The following is a 21,318-nucleotide window of genomic DNA, read 5'->3' as shown; positions in this document are numbered from 1 at the left end:
AAGATTGTAAGATATAGAACGAGAAACAAGGCGCGGAGAGGCCGTCCAAAAACAACAACAGAGAAAAATAGAAGAGGAGAAAGAAAGAAAGAAAGAAGATAGAGAGAGAAAGAGAAAGATTTTTGCTTTTCGTTTCTCTTCGTAATTATTTCGCCTTTCTTTCTCAACCGAAGTCGCGTTTCAGCGTGTTAAATCTCCTCTTTTTTAGGGTTCTGCCAAAAAAAAAATAAAAAATCTCTGACAAAAAACATAATACTTCAAATTTAAAAAAAAAAAATTATACAGAAAAAAAAAAAGAAAATTAACAGAGAAGAGCAGCAGACACAGATCGGACACCAAGAATTTAAATCAATTTGCTAGATCTTGCTCTTCTCTAACTTTGGATCAATTCTTGGTATACATTTTTCAGCTGTATCAAATTTTATTTAATATCGAATTTTCGGGGTGTGTTTGGGAACGTAAATTAGGAGGAACCGCGGTCGGAATGAGATGAGATCCTTCTAGATTGGTTCTAGAAGGTAGGGATCTGGTGATAGAGGTGTTTCATTGATCGTCGGATGAGCAAATCGGAAGGATAAACGATGAAATGGGTATCATTGCTTAAGGACATAAAGGAAAAGGTCGGTTTAGCTCAATCTCCGTCAACTGCTGCTACTACAACAGCCACTGCTTCTTCTCCTCCTTTGTCCAATCGCGAAAACAATGCCTGCGCTGTTCTTCAAGACTACGCTTCGTCTCCTGCAAGGTCCGTTCCGTTTCTTTAATTTTTTATTCCTTTATGTTTTTTCTTGCACTATATGATTAAATTTGTGCAACTCGTACGTTTTTCAGTAGTACATTTGTTTTTTTCTTTAATATATTGTTATTTTCAAATTTTAAGTGCGTTGACCGCGCTTATTATTAATCTGTTCTGAATTTAGTTTTTTTGGTTGTTTTTAATTGCTCGATTACTATTGATAATAGTTTGGAGATTATGGATATAGTTTTGGATTGAGAAGGGTTAGGTTTTTTGTAATTTTTGAGTAGATGAGCTTCATGAGAACATCTGAAGTAGAATTTAGCTAGAGATGGTTCCTTGTTTCTGAGGTTTTAAAACTTTTTTCTGGGTCTACTAAGTGGTAGGATTGTTAAATGAGTATCTAATAGCTCTTTGGTACTTGTTTTCTGTTGTATCATATGGGGTATTCACATGGAAGTTTTTCAAGATGTCCCGGTGATCTTTGTACAAAGTGTTAATGGTCTTTTCTTTGAGGGTAAGATAGTTGCAGCAATTTGTTGGATGCTACTTAAATTGCATTTGACAAAATCTTGTGCAATGGTTGGGCCTACTTTAGTAATTAGTTTATTGACAGGGATCAACTTTTGGACCTGTTTCTTTAATGAAGATTCCCATGTGGCTCAAGTTTGAAAGTCAACCAAAAGTCATGTCTGGTAATGATACATGGATTATGAATCTGTTGCCCTTTTTTTTCTTTGAAAACCAATCACGTTGTATCTCCAGCTATATTGCATTTGGGAAGAAGGATGAGATATACATTATGGTTTTTGATGGATGAAAGACTTGAAGAAGATGAAGTGGTAGGATGGTGGAAAAATTTGAGATACTGCAGGTTGAGAAGTGATAATTAGTTGTATTAGGCTTCTAATAAGGGTTAGCATTCAGATTTTTTGTACTTGAATTTTGATATTGATGTAGTTATTTGTTTTTTCTTGTTTATAAGGTTTTTGTTTCGTCACCTTTTATTTGTATCTTCTGGTCAGCTTATTTCTGTCTAAACTTAATATTAGGGCTTACTGCTATGAGCAATTTGCTCCAATTTGTGCTTCTTGTTCTTCACATTTTACAGGAAATGCCAAAGAAAAGTGGGGATAATATGACTGCTTCTTGTAATTTGATTGATAGTCATATTCAGTCATGCCTTAACACTCTTCTGTGACCTTTCTCTCCTCATTTTCCTCATTTCTTTTTTCCTCTGATAGCAGAGACAAACATGAATTGGAATTGGACTTCAAGAGATTTTGGGAAGAATTCCGTTCATCCAGCTCGGAAAAGGTTGATGCCTTCCCGTACTAAATTGTTTTATTACGTTTAGTACTTAGGATGCTATTACTCATTGCTTCTAGACATTTCTTAGCCCTAATGTCTTTCTTTGTGCATGCAGGAGAAAGAAGCCGCCTTGAATTTGACTGTGGATGCTTTTTGTAGATTAGTAAAGCAGCATTCTAATGTAGCTCAATTAGTTACCATGTAAGAACATCATTTTCCATGTTTGACATGCTCCTTTGAACTTTTTGGTCCAATCATGTGGTGTGATATCAGATTCTCATGGTTGTAGTGTACTGTTGATTTTGAGATTTTTTTAATAGTTTTGAGGAGTTATTTATTCTTCAAGACAAAAATAGCAATAATATTGTGCATTTACAATTCAAGTTTTTTATGTAGTCGGTGTTCTTCTTAATATTTCTTCAAGTTACGTGGACTTAAACTTGGTATATTATTTGTTCTTTAAGTCTTATATTAACTTATTGTGTAGGATTACACTCAGAAAACTCCTCGTGTCCAACTGCTATATAGTATTTGCTTGGTTCCACTTTGATAGAATCAGTTTTTTCACTTCTTTATTGAATGTCATTCCTGCTGCATCCAGTGCATGTTAGAAATTTGTTAGCTGGCATTTGTTTTTTTAGATGAGGTTGCTGTGCTCTGTATTTTCCCTAATTGTGAAGACTTTGACCAACTTTGATGAATTACAGGTTAGTTGAAACACATATATTCTCTTTTGTTGTGGGAAGAGCATTTGTAACTGATATTGAGAAGTTAAAAATCAGCAGCAAAACAAGATCACTGGATGTAACAAAAGTTTTAAGATTTTTTTCGGAGGTCACAAAGGTAAGTGTGTTTGATCCTTTTAATTTTGTAATACCCAGAAATCTCGCAACCTTCTCTACATGTTAATCAAGTTCTAAACTATGGTCTACTTCCAGAACTTTCAACCTTGGTGGCTAGGAAACTTCTAGGATATAATGGCTTTGTTTGTTTAGTTTTTTAGAATAGTATTCTATTATGTATAGGATTTTTGGAAAATAAGATAGGATTCTGAGAATGTTTTTAGTAGATTTTTGGAAAATATTTAGACTATTTTTTAACCTCCTAGGTTTGTTAATTTAACTACACACCCCTCACAATAAAAGTTTATAAATTGACAAAAACACCCCCACCCACTCAACTATTGTTGGCTACCGACTATCATCGCCGAGCGGTGGCCGGAAGTAGTGCGATGGTGCACGACTGGCTGGATCTGGTTGGAAAAGGCCAAATCTGGCTGGAAACGACCAGATCTACGACTATAGATTTGGCCGTTGATGGCCAAACGATAGCCAAGATATCTGGCCGTCGTTTGGTCGTAGATCTGGTTGGAAATGGATAGATTGGTGCACGATGGGCCAAATCTAGTCAGTCGTGCGTCGTTACAACCGTGGCGGTGGCGGCTGCTAGCGGGTGATAGTGGCTTGGGTGGGTGGAGGTGTTTTTGTTAATATTAAAACTTTTATTGAGAAAGGTAATTGTTAATGTTTTGAGTTGAATAGAATATGATTGAATTTTTAAGAGAATTTTGAATATTAAGACAAAGATGTATTTTGATAGGATTGGTTAGGATAGTGGGAAAATAATGAAACAAACAGAGGGAATAACTTAGTAGGTGCTTCCAAGGGGATTTATATTTTTTTGCTAAAACCAAGGGCGTTTACCACTAAGCCCAATTCTTGGGTTTGGTAAAAGCCTATTGGATCTTAATATTGCCCTTTTCCATATCTTTGCAGATGATTTGTTATTTGAAATTTTATTCATGTGTATTCTTCTACAGGAGGGCATCACTCCTGGTTCAAATTTGTTAACTGCAGTAGAAGTTCTTGTATCTGGGGTATGTTTTCATATCATTATATTTCCTAGTTTGAATTATCTAAGTAATGCAAATTTGAGTAACAATGAAGTTATTTGGCCGATGTAGTTGCAGATTTTTCCTAGTTGGTGTAGCATAAACCAGAAAGAATTATAGATATAAGTGCACATGATGTCATTCCTCTATTTTATTTGATGTTGTGACCATATAGAAATATGATTATTTTATTATTTTTTGTTCACAGCCTATTGATAAACAATCTCTTCTTGATTCTGGGATATTTTGCTGTCTCATACATATTCTCAATGCCCTTTTGACTCCTGATGAAGATGATCAAAAGCAAAAGACTACTGATTTTGAAGAGTCATTGCTAGCTGAAAAGAATTGCAATGATGATGGGCAAGCTCGCCGGCTTGAGGTAGTGTTCATTTCATGCCCTTCTGATTAATGCCATGTACCCTAAACAAGTTTATGCCAATGTATAAACTGCAAACTTTATCTGGAGCAATGTTTTTTGTGGATTCATTGTTGTTATTTTGCATAATCTGTGATATTTTTGATACTTTTAAGCTTTCTTAAAAAAGTACAAATTGTCTGTTTAAACGTATTTGTTTCCTTTGGGACATCTTCACAATAATTTTCGCCTCAATTCTTTAGGGTATCTTTTTAAGCTGAAGCTTTTCTATCATTTAGAGTGCAATAATACGGAACTAAAGGCTCTCTTTAATCCTCAGGAGTAATGTGTTGTAAGCTGCTGTGTCTTAACTATATTTTTATGAAATGAGGAAGACAGAATGGTTCCCGAATGAAAAATGAGATATATCTCGTGCAGATTTTGAATTAAGGCATATTGCATATGATTGTACTCCTGAGTTCTGGCTTATTTTTAATCATCTGGTGTGTTGAATAATGCTCCTTAATTGGGTTGTTCTTAGACATAGATGTTCCTTAAGTCAGCAAACTGCACACCAATTACTCTTTTAGAAGCCAATGACCTGGTCTCTCGTGAGTTTGGGCTTTAGGTGCAGCCTCAACTCAACCTTAATGTTAATTGTTGGAAGTGTCAACAATATGTTCCTCTATAGCAAATTAACAATGATGTTAGTTTCTCTTATATATGAAAAAATCTATAATTTGCTCAGAGAAAGCGTTGAACTACTACTGCCTAAGTTCAGTTACTTGGAAGTTTATTTGACTTTAACCACTTGCATTGCCTGCAAGTCAGGCTTATCAAATTATATGTATAGTCTGTTTCTTTATAATTAGATAATTTGTAACTGTTTTTCGGAGTTAAGAGGTAGTTAAGAAAGTATCTCTTTGCGCTAAGAGTTATGTGTAATCAGTTCTCTGATAAGAAGAGTCATGTAACTTCTTACTTATTCAAGAACCTAATTTGCTTGCTTCTTGTTGGATATTTTTTATGAGTTTCTCTAGTAATAGTTCTTTTATTATGGGCATAATTGTCTTTTTTTGTTCTCCTTTCTGCATAAGAAAAGTCATGTATTACCTTAATTATTCAAGAACTTAATTTGCTAGCTTCTAGCTGGGTAATTTTTATACGTTTATCTAGTAATTGTTCTTTTATTATGGGTATCGACTTCCAAATCCCTGTATAACTTGAAATTGGCCATTGCCAATATAGATGTTTGAATAATTCAGCAATTGTAACTACTGATTGCCATTAACTGGAACCATGCCTTTTGGTTTTAATTTATTTTACATTTTGGTCATGCAGGTAGAGGGCAGTGTTGTCCATATTATGAAAGCATTGGCAAGCCACCCTTCAGCGGCACAGAGTTTGATCGAGGATGATTCACTTCAGTTGCTGTTTCAGATGGTTACCAATGGTTCTTTAACTGTATTCTCTCGTTATAAGGAAGGTCATGTTCCACTGCACAGCTTACAGCTTCATAGACATGCAATGCAGGTGAGTTTATTGTACATTCTTACACAATGCACTCAATTTAAATGCTTTATTCTTAATTAATATATTTTTGATTAGGAAAATGCTTTATTCTTTATATGCCACATGATAAAATGTAAATAAGGTTCATGGTCTGATAGTTGAATTTTTGTTACTTTTCGGTTGTTTTTCAGATACTGGGTCTTCTTTTGGTCAATGACAATGGAAGCACTGCCAAATATATACGCAAACATCATTTGGTAATCTTTTCTTGTTTCTTATCAAAAGGAAAAAATTAATCATCTGGTATGCCATAACATAAATGTTTAGAAGCATGTCTGAAATTGGGTTGCTCTTGATAAACTATTGTGGGAGACTAATATAGTAGAGGGTCTAGAATCATTGGTTCACTTTGTGGTATTCCGTATATCCTATATAATTGATTACTAGGATCTAAACTGTTTTTTTCATGATGATTAAGTTTTGAGTCTGAGTACATTTAGGTTTATAATTTGTGTAGCTTTGCTTTTAATAGTTGTTCTTTCATATTTACAAGTAAACAGTTGGTGGAGATCGACCATGTAAACCTTAAACTTAGTTTTGAATTTGTATTTTATTTGAAGTGGCATTCATTGCTGTTAACCAGAGTAATTATCTTGCCTAATATTTCTTAGAAAATTTTCTTAGTTCTTATAATACCATTTCTTGAAATCAAGTTCACTAATTTGATTCTTTAAACTGGACTTGGTATATTGGTTCTCTGTGTCTTTTATGATTGTATCCCTGATTTTGAAAAATTATAAACTGGTGTTTGGATACAGAAATGATGGCATCTCCTGCAATGATTTCGTACTTCATTCTTTATTTTGTATTTTATTTGGTAATCTTGTGAGTACTTTTAAAAAACTATTGGGATGTAGATAGTTAGGGCATAGATGTAGAAAAGAGTCAAAAGACATGATGGAAGGCAATGCTAGTAGGATTATCTTGCTCATTCACAGTTTAGGTGTACTGAATGTCTTGTATTAAACAGTAGAAGTAGTATATCTGTATCTAAATCACCCCCTCTCCCTCTGATGAGGTGATTAATGAAAGCCTGCCTGGCTTCTGATGCATCGTGAGAAGTGCTGCAAACTGCATACTTGTTGGTGTTTGTATGCCATTATAACCTGTGTTTGAGGAATAACATTTATGATAGTCACTTATATTCCTTAATCAGTGAGAGGCCTAAGGTATAACATGTAAATTCTGTATCGGGTTTATGTCTCTTATTTTAAGGCAAACACAAGATTAGTTCTTTGAGGCGCAGCTATTAGGCTAATGTTCTTATGGCCTGCTTTTCAACATTTGACTGTTAATAATGCTCACTTCTCCAGCCCCCTTTTATTTGATATGTGGAGCTCTAATGCTAGCCATGTTAAAGACGTCAGACATTTTTCTTTTTATCAAAATTATCTTTCAGGGTTTCTTTAATGTGCTTCTTTAAGTTCCTTCATTGTGATTATTGGCTTGGTTTATGATCTGTTCATCATTTATTGAAAATATCTTACCCAGTGAATGTTGTCTCCACATGCAGATAAAAGTTCTGTTAATGGCTGTTAAAGATTTTAATCCAGATTGTGGCGACTCTGCCTACACTATGGGCATTGTGGACTTGTTACTTGAATGTGTGGAATTGTCATACAGACCTGGTAATTGGCTCTTATCTTTCCCTGTTAGGTTGTCTAAGAAGAATCATTAAGAGGAGTAATCTTATTTCCTCTTGAAATAAATAAGGGATAGTAGCACACATAACTATAATATGAGGGCTTTTGTCAAAGGTAACACCTTCAAATTTTTTTGAAAACAACTGAGTGGGGTGCTTTACATGCTCAACGACATGGCTATTAAGTGTGTCAAGTATGCCGACTGCTATTGAGTGTGTTGAGGTGCTCCTACTTGCATCTTATTTTACCATGTCGCTTGACATACTCAATGAGAGCATGGCAAAATCGCTTTCAATTCCAGGGGTATTTTTGTTTAATGTTTCAAAATTTAGCCAGATGTGCAGAAAATGTCAAGATGAGTTATTTTCAAAAGTCCTCCCAAATCATGGTTTTTTTTTTTTTTTTAATTTTTTTTCGTAATTTCTTCAATATAAATATTCTTCTTTCCCTGCTGATTGTAGATTTTTTCTTTTCTTACAGCTTGTAGCTTTGTTTAAAATTTTGTTTTACTCTGCTAATTTTATACAATTTTGCTTGTAGAGGCTGGTGGTGTGAGGCTCAGAGAGGATATACATAATGCCCATGGTTATCAGTTCCTTGTTCAATTTGCACTAATTCTGGCTTCCTTGCCACAAAAGCAGGCGATTGAGTCTACTTATTCTAAGTCTCCTTCCAGTAAAAAATTTGTATCAGAAGGTTCTCAAGCATTGCATGATGAGAGACAGGACTTTATAGGAGAGGAAGAGGATCCTTCACTGCAACATCTTTCACCCACACTGTCTAGGCTGCTTGATGTCCTCGTGAATTTAGCTCAAACTGGTCCTACGGAACCTACAGGATCTTCTGGAGGCAAAGGATCTAAGTCTTCTCAATCCAAGGGTAGTGGTCATAGCAGAAGTCGTACAGCTTCTGCTGACCGGTTTGGTGAAGAAATGTGGGAACAGGGAAATGGTAAAGTGAAAGACCTCGAGGCAATCCAAATGTTGCAGGACATTCTTCTCAAGGCAGGCAAAAGAGAAGTGCAGGCAGAAGTGTTAAATAGAATGTTTAAAATATTCTCTAGTCACATTGAAAACTATAAGTTGTGCCAGCAAGTACGGACAGTTCCTCTTTTTATCCTAAACATGGCTAATTTTCCTCCATCATTGCAAGAGATAATCTTGAAAATTCTTGAATATGCTGTGACTGTTGTGAATTGTGTTCCTGAGCAAGAATTGCTCTCACTTTGTTGCTTGCTTCAACAACCAATAACATCTGAGCTAAAGCAGACTATACTTTCCTTCTTTGTAAAGCTCCTATCCTTTGATCAACAGTACAAGAAAGTCCTCCGGGAGGTTGGTGTGCTGGAAGTTCTGATAGATGAACTGAAGCAGCACAAGTTTCTTCTGGGTCCAGACCAACATAATGGTAACCCTGGTCAGTTGGAGAGAAAATCCAGCTCAAGTAGCTTCAAGAAACACATGGATAGTAAGGATACTATTATTTCTTCGCCCAAGCTTTTAGATTCTGTTTCAGAGAAGTTTCCTATTTTTGAAGTTGAGGGTACAATTGCTGTTGCATGGGATTGTATGGTCTCTTTGGTGAAGAAAGCTGAAGCTAATCAAACAACATTTAGATCAGCCAACGGTGTGACCACTCTTCTTCCTTTTTTGGTGTCTAATATCCATCGTACTGGTGTTCTTCGTATATTGTCATGTTTGATCACTGAAGATGTCAACCAGGTATTGGGTTATTTACATTTGCCTTACAGTTTCATATTTTGATGGAGCTCAGCTCTAAGAATTTTGTCTTTTCTCCTTAATTCTTTTTGAAATATAATTATTTTAGTACTAAGCAATCTCAACCATAACTTTTAGTGGTGTAACTTTGAAAGTAATTGATCTTTTCATGCTTACGGATAGATAATCATATACCGATACTTGTCTATAGCTTTATTGTCTACACTCAGTGTCACAAAATATCATTGGATTGTTTCTTTTACCAGGCCCATCCAGAAGAATTAGGTGCACTTGTTGAAGTTCTAAAAGGTGGAATGGTTACTAGTGCTTTAGGACATCAGTACAGGCTTCAAAGTGATGCCAAATGTGATACAATGGGAGCATTGTGGCGTATATTGGGAGTTAACAATTCCGCCCAAAGGGTTTTTGGCGAATTCACTGGGTTTTCTCTTCTGCTAACCATGCTTCAAAGTTTTCAAGGTGAAGAAGGACATCCAGATGAATCTTTTTTAATGGTTTATATCAAGGAGTTTACATATTTATTGCGCTTGATGACGGTTGGAGTGCTTGATAATACTGTTAATAGAATGAAGTTACATTCTATCATATCATCCCAAACTTTTTATGATCTTTTATCCGAATCTGGTCTGTTATCTGTTGAGTGTGAAAAGCAAGTTATACAGTTGTTGTTGGAACTTGCTCTTGAAATTGTGCTTCCACCTTTCTTGACATCTGAGAATGGTACATCATCTGATGTGGTTGAATCTGAGTCGTCTTGTTTTCTGTTAACTACCCCTTCTGGTTTATGTAATCCCGAGAAGGAACGAGTGTACAATGCTGGTGCTCTCAAAGTTTTAATCCGTTCATTGTTGCTTTTTACTCCGAAGGTGCAGTTAGAAGTGCTTAACCTCATCGATAGGCTAGCTCGTGCTGGTCCTTTCAATCAGGAAAGCCTTACCTCTGTAGGTGAGAAATTCATCTCCTAGCCTCTCTCTAAATTTTACCAAATTGTGGTTTGTTTTCTTACTATTGCTTTCTCTGGATCTATTTAGGATGTGTGGAACTTCTACTAGAGACAGTTCACCCGTTTCTTTTGGGTTCATCTCCAATACTTTCTTATGCTTTGAAGATTGTGGAAGTTCTTGGGGCATATCGGTAGGATTTTGGCTGTATTCAGTGATTATAATATCTGCCTAATCCATTTCACTAATTTCTTTGATCTCTGTTATATTTAAACATATTATAACTTTTGTGATAGGTTGTCTGCATCAGAACTCCGGATGCTAGTAAGATATGTTCTACAAATGAGACTGATGAACTCAGGCCATATTATTGTGGATATGATGGAGAGATTAATTCTTATGGAAGATATGGCCTCAGAAGATGTTTCTCTAGCACCATTTGTAGAGATGGATATGAGCAAGATTGGACACGCTTCTATTCAGGTGTCTCTGGGAGAAAGATCTTGGCCTCCTGCTGCTGGATATTCCTTTGTATGTTGGTTTCAGTTTCGAAATTTGTTGAAATCACAATCAAAGGAAATGGAACTGTCCAAAGTTGGGAGTTCTAAGCGGCGAAGTGGCTCTAGTGGGCAGCAGTCCGAACGGCAGATGATCCGTTTATTTTCTGTAGGTGCTGCTAATAATGGAAACACTTTCTATGCAGAACTTTTTCTGCAGGAGGATGGTGTACTAACCCTTTCAACTAGCAACTCTTCCTCTTTGTCATTTTCTGGATTAGAATTGGAAGAAGGCAGGTGGCATCACCTTGCTGTTGTTCATAGTAAGCCAAATGCTCTAGCTGGACTTTTTCAAGCTAGTGTTGCTTATGTGTATCTCAATGGAAAGCTTAGGCACACAGGAAAATTAGGTTATTCTCCGTCACCAATTGGAAAACCTTTGCAGGTAACAATTGGGACTCCGGTTACTTGTGCAAGAGTTAGTGACCTTACGTGGAAACTTCGCTCTTGCTATCTTTTCGAGGAGGTTCTCACATCAGGATGCATTTGTTTCATGTACATTCTTGGTAGAGGATACAGAGGGCTCTTCCAAGATTCAGATCTTCTGCGTTTTGTGCCTAACCAAGCTTGTGGTGGTGGTAGTATGGCCATCCTAGATTCCTTAGATGCTGAATTGAGTTTGGCTTCTAACACACAGAAGATTGACACTGCCAGCAAGCAGGGGGATTCCAAGGCAGATGGTAGTGGGATTGTTTGGGATTTGGAGAGACTAGGAAACCTTTCATTACAGCTATCTGGGAAGAAACTTATATTTGCATTTGATGGAACATGTACAGAAGCTATTCGAGCATCTGGTTCTTTTTCCATGCTTAATCTGGTTGATCCTATGTCTGCTGCCGCTTCTCCTATAGGGGGTATGCAACCACTTTATTTCATTAATGCATTTAAAAACTTTACTCAAAGCTATTGGAATCTGATTTTGTGTGAAGAATTGTTCTTTAATCCTTTGTATCTCTCTTATAATTTTGTCTCTTTGTTGTGGTAGGTATACCACGCTTTGGACGTCTTCATGGGGATATCTACATCTGTAGGCAGAGCTTGATTGGTGATACCATTCGTCCTGTTGGCGGGGTAACTGTTATCCTCACTCTTGTTGAAGCAGCTGAAACCAGGGATATGCTTCACATGGCCCTGTCGTTGCTTGCTTGTGCACTTCAGCAAAATCCTCAGAATGTGAGAGACATGCAAACATGCAGGGGCTACCATTTACTCTCTCTCTTTCTACGTCGTAGAATGTCATTATTTGATATGCAATCTCTTGAGATCTTTTTCCAGATTGCTGCATGTGAAGCCTCATTTTTGGAACCAAAGAAGCTTGTAGTTAATCGTACATTGTCACCTCCGGCAAGTACTCCAGAAGCTAGCTTTGAGGAACTTAGTTTGTCAAAATTTCGGGACGAAATTTCGGCACTTGGATCTTTTGGAGATATGGATAACTTTTCTGCACAAAAAGATTCATTTAGTCATATTTCTGAGCTTGAAAATATTGATATGCCAGTTGAAACTTCAAATTGCATTGTCTTGTCTAATGCAGATATGGTTGAGCATGTCTTGTTGGACTGGACATTGTGGGTTACAGCCCCAGTTTCCATTCAAATTGCATTGCTTGGTTTTCTTGAGCATCTTGTGTCCATGCACTGGTACAGAAATCATAACCTCACAGTTCTTCGCCGGATTAACCTTGTTCAACACCTACTTGTGACTCTACAGCGGGGTGATGTTGAAGTTCCTGTTTTGGAAAAATTGGTCGTACTGCTTGGTGTCATTTTGGAAGATGGTTTTTTGGTCTCTGAACTTGAACATGTGGTTAGATTTGTTATTATGACATTTGATCCACCTGAACTGAAGTCACAGCGTCAGATAATGCGAGAGTCAATGGGGAAACACGTAATTGTAAGGAATATGCTGTTGGAGATGCTTATTGATCTTCAAGTAACCATAAAATCAGAAGAATTGCTTGAGCAGTGGCATAAGATTGTTTCATCCAAATTAATAACATATTTTCTTGATGAAGCTGTTCATCCTACGAGTATGAGATGGATCATGACTCTGCTTGGCGTGTGCCTTGCTTCTTCCCCCACATTTGCTCTAAAATTCCGCACTAGTGGAGGTTATCAAGGTTTGGTGCGGGTACTTCAAAGTTTCTATGATTCCCCGGATATATATTACATTTTATTCTGTCTAATATTTGGTAAACCTGTTTACCCAAGACTACCGGAAGTGCGTATGCTAGACTTTCATGCCCTGATGCCAAGTGATGGAAGTTATGTGGAGTTGAAATTTGTAGAACTGCTAGAGTCTGTGATTGCTATGGCAAAATCCACTTTTGATAGGTTGAGTATTCAGTCAATGCTTGCCCACCAAACTGGAAATCTTTCCCAGGTGGGTGCTGGTCTTGTGGCCGAACTTGTGGAGGGAGATACGGATATGGCTGGAGAACTTCAGGGTGAAGCCCTGATGCATAAGACATATGCAGCACGTTTAATGGGTGGGGAAGCATCAGCTCCTGCTGCTGCGACCTCAGTCTTGCGGTTCATGGTTGACCTGGCAAAGATGTGCCCCCCATTCTCTGCTGTCTGCAGGCGTGCTGAATTTCTTGAAAGCTGTGTTGACCTGTATTTTTCTTGTATTAGGTCTGTGTTGACGTGCCAACTAATTTGTATTTTTCCAGAAAGTTCTCTGCAATCTGGTTTCTTAAATTTTTATGAATCATGTTACTCTGTCTCAGGTTTATGCTTGCTTGTTTAAATGAACTAATTTATTGTGTCTTGCAGGGCTGCATATGCAGTGAAAATGGCAAAAGCTCTTTCAGAAAGGACAGAAGAAAAGAATGTTAATGACTCCGATGATACCAGTAGTTCTCAAAATACATTTTCTAGCTTGCCTCAAGAGCAGGAGCAGTCTCTGAAAACCTCCGTTAGTCTTGGAAGCTTCCCCCAAGGGCAGGCAAGTACAAGTTCTGAAGATATGCTTGCAAACTCCAATTATATAGCTGATGATAAAGTAGAGGTCAAGGTTAACATGGCCCAGCAGGAATCAAACAATAACGTTGACCAGGACTCTGTCGCCTCAAGCTCCAATGATTCCAGCATCCGTAACATTAAAGGTGCTATGGATCCTGTTCAACCAACAGATTCCCAGAGCTCTGCATCTCTCACTTTGCTAGATTCTCCCATTTTATCCGAGAAATCTAATTCCAGAGTTCCATTTACACCCTCTTCTGCTCCAGTTATTGCACTGACTTCTTGGTTAAGTTCAAACCACAATGAATCTAAAACGCCCTTAGTTGCCACTCCTTCCATGGAGTCTTCTGTGTCTGTTGCCGAGTTTGATCCATCTTCAGACTTGAAGTCTAGTTCTCAAGGAGCCTCTGCTGCCAATACATTTTTTGCAGTTAGTCCAAGCCTTCTCCTTGAAATAGATGATTCAGGCTATGGTGGTGGTCCTTGTTCTGCTGGAGCAACTGCTGTGTTAGATTTTATGGCAGAAGTTCTTTCTGATTTTATGACTGAGCAAATGAAAGCAGCACAGGTTGCAGAGAGCATTTTGGAGGCGGTTCCTTTGTACATTGATGCTGAATCGGTGTTAGTTTTTCAGGGTTTGTGCCTTAGTAGACTGATTAACTTTCTTGAAAGGCGTCTGTTGCGTGATGATGAAGAAGATGAGAAAAAGCTAGATAAGAGCCGTTGGTCTTCAAACTTAGATGCTTTGTGCTGGATGATAGTGGATCGTGTATATATGGGTGCTTTTCCTCAGCCAGCTGGTGTACTAAAGACATTAGAGTTCTTGCTATCGATGTTACAGTTGGCAAATAAAGATGGCCGAATTGAAGAAGCATCTCCTGGCGGAAAAGGTCTTTTGTCTATTGGAAGAGGAAGCAAGCAACTTGATGCTTATATACATTCAATTTTAAAGAACACAAATCGAATGATATTGTATTGCTTCCTTCCATCATTCTTGGCCACCATTGGAGAAGATGATCTCCTCGCTAGCTTAGGTGTACTTATTGAACCTAAGCGGAAATCATCGTCAAGCTTTTCACAAGAAGATTCAGCAGTTGATATCTACACAATTTTACAGTTATTAGTTGCTCACAGAAGAATTATATTCTGTCCCAACAATCTTGATACTGATCTAAATTGCTGTCTTTGTGTGAATTTAATATCCCTTCTCCATGATCAAAGGCAAAATGTACAGAACATGGCAGTTGATTTAGTGAAGTATTTGCTGGTCCATCGCAGGGCTGCAGTCGAAGACTTGCTTGTCTCAAAACCGAATCAAGGACAGCAACAGGATGTATTACATGGTGGTTTTGACAAATTATTGACTGGAAGTTTATCTGCTTTCCTTGATTGGCTTCAGAACTCTGAACAGACAGTCAATAAAGTGTTGGAACAGTGTGCTGCCATTATGTGGGTACAGTATATATCTGGATCAGCAAAATTTCCTGGAGTGAGGATAAAAGGCATGGAAGGCCGCCGCAAGAAGGAAATGGGGAGAAGATCTAAGGATACTGCAAAACTAGATTTGAAGCACTGGGAGCAGGTAAATGAACGGAGATATGCGCTGGAGTTGGTCCGTGATGCAATGTCTACTGAGCTCAGAGTTGTTCGTCAAGATAAGTATGGATGGGTTCTCCATGCTGAAAGTGAGTGGCAAACACATCTCCAACAACTTGTACACGAGCGGGGAATATTTCCAATGAATAAACCTTCTGCGACTGAAGACCCTGAGTGGCAGCTTTGTCCTATTGAAGGTCCATACAGGATGCGCAAAAAGCTTGAGCGCTGCAAATTGAGAATTGATAGCATCCAAAATGTCCTTGATGGACATTTGAATTTGGTTGAAGCAGAGCTGTCCAAGGCAAAAAATCAAGGTGGTCCTGATGCATCTGATACTGATTCTGAATCATTCTTCCATCATTTGACTGACAGTGGAAAGCATGAAGGTGTTGTCTCTGAGCTATATGGTGACTCAATTTTTAAAGAACTGGAAGATGTGAAAGATGTAGCTTCTGTTAGGAATGGTTGGAATGATGACAGAGCTAGTAGTATAAATGAAGCAAGTCTTCACTCAGCACTTGAGTTTGGTGGCAAGTCAAGTTCAGTTTCTGTTCCAATATCAGAGAGTGTACAAGAAAAATCTGACATAGGGTCTCCAAGGCAGTCGTCATCTGTCAAACTGGATGAAGTAAGGAGTACAGAGGATAAATCAGATAAGGAACTGCTTGATAATGGTGAATATTTGATTAGACCTTATCTGGAACCTCTTGAGAAAATAAGATTCAGATATAACTGTGAAAGGGTTGTAGGTCTTGATAAACATGATGGTATATTTCTGATAGGGGAACTTTCTTTGTATGTAATTGAGAATTTTTTTATTGATGACTCGGGGTGCATTTGTGAAAAGGAATTCGAAGATGAACTTTCTGTTATTGATCAGGCTTTAGGTGTAAAAAAGGATGTTTCTTGCAGTACGGACTTCCAGTCCAAGTCAACTTCATCTTGGAGCGCATCAGCAAAGACATGTGTTGGGGGAAGGGCATGGGCCTATAGTGGCGGTGCATGGGGAAAGGAGAAGGTGTACACCAGTGGTACTTTACCTCATCCCTGGCGTATGTGGAAGCTCAATAGTGTTCATGAGATTTTAAAGCGTGATTACCAGCTACGACCTGTTGCCGTGGAAATATTTAGCATGGATGGATGTAATGATCTCCTGGTGTTTCACAAAAAAGAGAGAGAAGAAGTGTTTAAGAATCTTGTCGCCATGAATCTTCCAAGGAACAGCATGTATGAAATCTACTTCCTATTGTCTTTTTATAATTCTTTTGCAGTGTCCCCGCTTGCCCTCCCTTTCCTTTTTTTAATCTTCATATATAATGGTAATAGATTGTGCTAGGATGTTAATGACCAGTTCTTGAGCAGCTCAGGTTTGGCTAGTGAATTGGCCTTTTCTTTTTTCTTTTTCATATTTACTGGTAATAGTTTGTGCTAGGATGTTAACAACCAGTTCTTCAGCAGCTTAGGTTTGGTTAGTTAATTGCTGCTCGAGGTGCTATTTCCTAGACTCATGAATGGGCTTGGTGTAGAAAATAATAATAAAATTTGACATAATATGCCTATCAGTTAAATGAAAAAACTATTGAATTATGTTTATTCTCACAATTCTTGTCATCTTCACCATATACATATGGTGGAAAAGACCTTTACCGATTGATTAATGGAAGTCTTAAAACTTGTGCCTTGTGTTTTGATTAGCTAAGACATGAAAACTTTTTGTATTGAATTATAATATAGTGCATAGTGAAAATGTGGTGTATGTCTCGTCGTGCTTAATGCTTTTTTTTTACTCTATTTTTAATACATACGTAATATGTGATGTGTATAGTTGGAAAAGTAACAATGCTATGCTTTGTACTTTCATGGCTCATCTTTGTTAGTGGCTTTCTTTTATATATATATATATATTGTTGACATACCTGTGCTTTGGTGTTGCTTTTCCTTATCTTCTGTATCTTGGAGCATGAGACTGTTTACTTAATGATTCTCTTGCTTGCAGGCTGGACACAACCATTTCAGGTTCAGCCAAACAGGAAAGCAATGAGGGCAGCCGTCTTTTTAAAATAATGGCTAAATCTTTCTCAAAAAGGTGGCAAAATGGAGAGATTAGCAATTTCCAGTACCTCATGCATCTCAATACCTTAGCAGGACGTGGATACAGTGACCTGACCCAGTATCCAGTCTTTCCTTGGGTTCTTCAAGACTATGAGAGTGATGATCTTGACTTGTCAGATCCAAAAACATTTCGTAAGCTTGACAAACCAATGGGTTGTCAAACACGGGAGGGAGAAGAGGAGTTTAAGAAAAGGTCAGTTGTCATGATTTCTTTTCGTGTAGATATTTCTATATAAATCTTTTAAATGGTTATTGCCAAGCTTCTTGATGTATTATCATCTACAAGTGCTTTTTGTTAATTAAATACATTTTATTGCTTACTCTTTCATTTTTGTTATAATTCTTTTATCTCAGATATGAGAGCTGGGATGATCCTGAGGTCCCCAAATTTCATTATGGTTCTCATTATTCCAGTGCTGGAATTGTCCTCTTTTATCTTCTTCGCCTACCACCATTCAGTGCAGAGAATCAGAAGCTTCAGGGTGGTCAGTTTGATCATGCTGATCGTCTTTTTAATAGCGTTAGAGATACTTGGTCAAGCGCATCTGGAAAAGGCAACACATCTGATGTGAAGGAATTGATTCCAGAATTCTTCTACATGCCTGAGTTTTTGGAAAACCGGTTCAATCTCGACTTGGGAGAGAAGCAATCAGGGGAGAAGGTCTGTATTTGTTAAACTCTTCATATGCTGTTGACTACTTTCTGTTATTTGTTTGATGATGTTCTGATACAAGAATTGGAATACACAATTTCATACTGAACAGTGTATCATAATCATATGTGTCATTTAGGTTGGTGATGTCATCTTACCTCCTTGGGCCAAAGGAAGTGCGAGAGAGTTCATAAGGAAGCATAGAGAAGCACTGGAATCTGATTATGTTTCAGAAAATCTTCATCATTGGATAGATCTCATCTTTGGTTATAAACAGAGAGGGAAGGTGGGTTTTAACATTGTTTTCAATTCATTGCTTTTGATGAAAGATTAAATTGTACTTGTTTAAGTGTATTGTGATGTCACATGTCCTCCATTTTCTTATTTCTTTCCTGTTTAGTAATTCTTTGCTTGTGTTCCACTGGCAAATAAATGGACATATCGTCAGATATCAGCAAATAATGTCATTCATGCTGATAATATATTTTTTTTTTTCTAGGAAACTTCTTTCTTTATATTTTTACTTTATTAGTTTTTATTAATTCAAGTTTCAGTTTATCCTTGGTTTAAATCTTTAACCCTGTCTCTATTTCAGTGCAACACATAATATATCAGGGTTTTTTTTTTTTTTTTTTTTTCTGCTGATAGGTTAATGTATTCCTTTATGTAATTGACAGGAAGCTGAAGAAGCTGTGAATGTTTTCTATCATTACACATACGAGGGAAGTGTGGATATAGATTCGGTTACAGATCCTGCGATGAAAGCATCCATTTTAGCACAAATTAACCATTTTGGGCAAACTCCCAAGCAACTATTCCTCAAGCCTCATGTGAAAAGGCGGATTGACAGAAAGCTTCCTCTTCATCCTCTCAAACATTCGTTCCACCTTGTTCCACATGAAATACGCAAGAGTTCATCTTCCATCACTCAGATTGTTACTGTCCATGAGAAAGTTCTTGTGGCAGGGTCAAACACTTTGCTGAAACCTAGAACGTATACCAAGTATGTAGCATGGGGTTTTCCAGATCGTAGCTTGAGAATTTTGAGCTATGATCAAGACAGACTCCTCTCTACCCACGAGAATCTTCATGGGGGCTACCAGGTTCAGTGCGTTGGTGTCAGCCATGATGGTCAAATTTTGGTCACTGGTGCTGATGATGGGTTAGTTTCTGTTTGGAGAATCAGCAAGGTTGGGCAGCGTTTGTTGCAACGCTTGCATTTGGAGAAGGTGCTTTGTGCCCATACAGCCACGGTTACATGCCTTCATGTTAGCCAGCCCTACATGCTTATTGTCAGTGGGTCTGATGACTGCACTGTTATTATATGGGACCTTAGTGCTTTGTGTTTTGTGAGGCAGCTCCCTGAGTTCCCTGCTCCGGTTTCAGCAGTTTATGTAAATGACTTGACTGGGGAAATAGTGACAGCTGCTGGAATTTTGCTTGCTATTTGGAGTATCAATGGGGACTGCCTTGCCGTGATTAACACATCTCAACTGCCATCTGATTCCATTCTCTCGGTGACAAGTTGTACATTTTCTGATTGGCTGGACACAAATTGGTATGTGACAGGTCACCAGAGTGGAGCTGTTAAGGTATGGAAAATGATCCACTGCTCCGAGGAAGAGAGTGTCCGCGCTCAAAGCAAGTCAAGTAGCAGTGGGACTGGGTGTTTAAATTTGGGTGGTAATTCACCGGAGTACAGGTTGGTCCTCCACAAAGTACTGAAGTTTCATAAGCATCCAGTTACTGCCCTTCACATCCCGAGTGACCTTAAACAGTTACTGAGTGGTGATTCTGCTGGGCATTTGGTGTCTTGGACGCTGCCAGATGAGAGCTTAAGAATTTCATTTAATCAGGGGTGACGAACAGAGAAACAACATTTTGTGATGATTTCAGCTCATCAGGCAGCTATTTGACTATTTATCAAAACCACTTCATCGGTTTTGAGTCCAAGCTCATCGGGGGGAAAAATCAATTGTGTATTCATAATACATGGAAAGGGGAAACCAAGGCAACAGAGCTGGCCCGGGATTAATACAGAAGAAAAAAATCGAGGAGAAATGAAACCTGTTGCAGATATGAATTATTCTTGAAAAGTCTGATTAGTATGAGACCGACCATGGTGTTTACACGGGCGTCTCAATGTTCCGGTTGAGAAGGTGAAAAGGTAGGTCTTATTTTTGTTGTATTGTGGGTGATAGAAATGGAGGATGTTTTCCGATTTTGAACGAAAACGTTGCTCTACTACGTTAGTGGTGGTTTTTGATGTAAATAGATGGAATTACTAACCGTGTGTGATGAAGTTGTATAGCGGAAAAATGTGCCATGAGTGAGCGTTAGGAGTATGATCAAAAGTTTGGCTGTAATTCTTTTTACGCAGTAAAGTTTATAAATAGTTTATTCATTGTTCATGACTGGTTTTTGGGGACCCAATTAGTGCAAGAGAATCAAACCTAGAGGAACAGGTTCAAATTGGGTAATTAGCATAGTTGGAAAGTGGGTGTAAGGATTATTTGGGGTTTGTTGTAACTGTTTATTTTATAGTGGGATTGTTTAATTTTAAGCTTATCTAAGCTTTTTGGAAAACCACATCAAACCTCTTTTAATTAGACTAATGTTACATATTACTGGGTCGTTTGTTATATTAGTTAATATAATTTATTTCATTTGTCTATAACTTAAAGTTATCCAATCATATTAAAACATATCAATTTGTATGAGCAATCAGTTTATTTCGCATTTTTTTTTTAAATATTGAAAATATTAAAAAAAGAATAATTTCAATTATGTGTATTTCAAATATAATGTTTTTCTAAAATTTGTGGGCTCCTTTGGTACACAATTTTTCGCTACTCTATTCTCAATTCTATCCAAAATACTACACTTATTTCTTTATTCTCAAAATATTATTCTATATTATTTAATTTTTTTAAAGCCCCTAGATTTGTATTTAACTTTAAACCTCATAGATTTGTTAATTTAACTAAACACCCCTCAATTTTTTTTTTTTTAGAAATTGACAAAAACATCGTAGTAACCCACATTTGCCAGATTCTAGCCACCACCGTCGGAAGTTGGCCGGAATCTTGTATAATAGCGCACTATCGGCTAGATTTGGCCAGTAGTGCGTTGATCTAGCATTTTCTGGCCAGATCTACGGCCAAAGATCTAGCCGTTGACGGTCAGATCTTTGGCCGTAGCTAGTCGTTGACGACCAAATAGCCAGATCTGGTCGTAGATCTGG

At 37.6% G+C, this 21,318-nt stretch overlaps 1 protein-coding gene across 1 annotated transcript; it reads left to right on the top strand.

Annotated features, from left to right (window-relative positions):
- The first annotated feature begins 572 nt into the window (after positions 1-572).
- Positions 573-20,485, top strand: LOC116145849 (protein SPIRRIG). The gene is made up of 19 exons (XM_031431279.1): positions 573-745; positions 1,981-2,053; positions 2,163-2,248; positions 2,755-2,890; positions 3,867-3,923; positions 4,147-4,320; positions 5,638-5,829; positions 6,000-6,065; positions 7,382-7,496; positions 8,052-9,232; positions 9,496-10,195; positions 10,282-10,384; positions 10,488-11,602; positions 11,734-13,381; positions 13,523-16,537; positions 17,307-17,615; positions 17,777-18,083; positions 18,214-18,360; positions 18,752-20,485. Exons 1-19 carry the CDS (start codon positions 582-584, stop codon positions 19,934-19,936), a joined length of 10,773 nt encoding a protein of 3,590 aa, XP_031287139.1. The 5' UTR covers positions 573-581; the 3' UTR covers positions 19,937-20,485.
- The last annotated feature ends 833 nt before the right edge of the window (positions 20,486-21,318 follow it).

This window comes from Pistacia vera, unplaced genomic scaffold (assembly GCF_008641045.1).
Source record: "Pistacia vera cultivar Batoury unplaced genomic scaffold, PisVer_v2 Contig468, whole genome shotgun sequence".
NCBI lineage: Eukaryota > Viridiplantae > Streptophyta > Magnoliopsida > Sapindales > Anacardiaceae > Pistacia > Pistacia vera.
The sequence above is the reverse complement of the archived record's forward strand: the minus strand, read 5'-3'. Positions and strand labels throughout refer to the sequence as shown.

Coding starts and splice junctions, on each gene's coding strand:
- LOC116145849 (XM_031431279.1), top strand. CDS start 582: ATGAAATGGGTATCATTGCTTAAGGACATAAAGGAAAAGGTCGGTTTA. Junction 5,830..5,999: donor TTCATAGACATGCAATGCAG/GTGAGTTTATTG, acceptor GTTGTTTTTCAG/ATACTGGGTCTTCTTTTGGT. Junction 10,196..10,281: donor GGAAAGCCTTACCTCTGTAG/GTGAGAAATTCA, acceptor GGATCTATTTAG/GATGTGTGGAACTTCTACTA.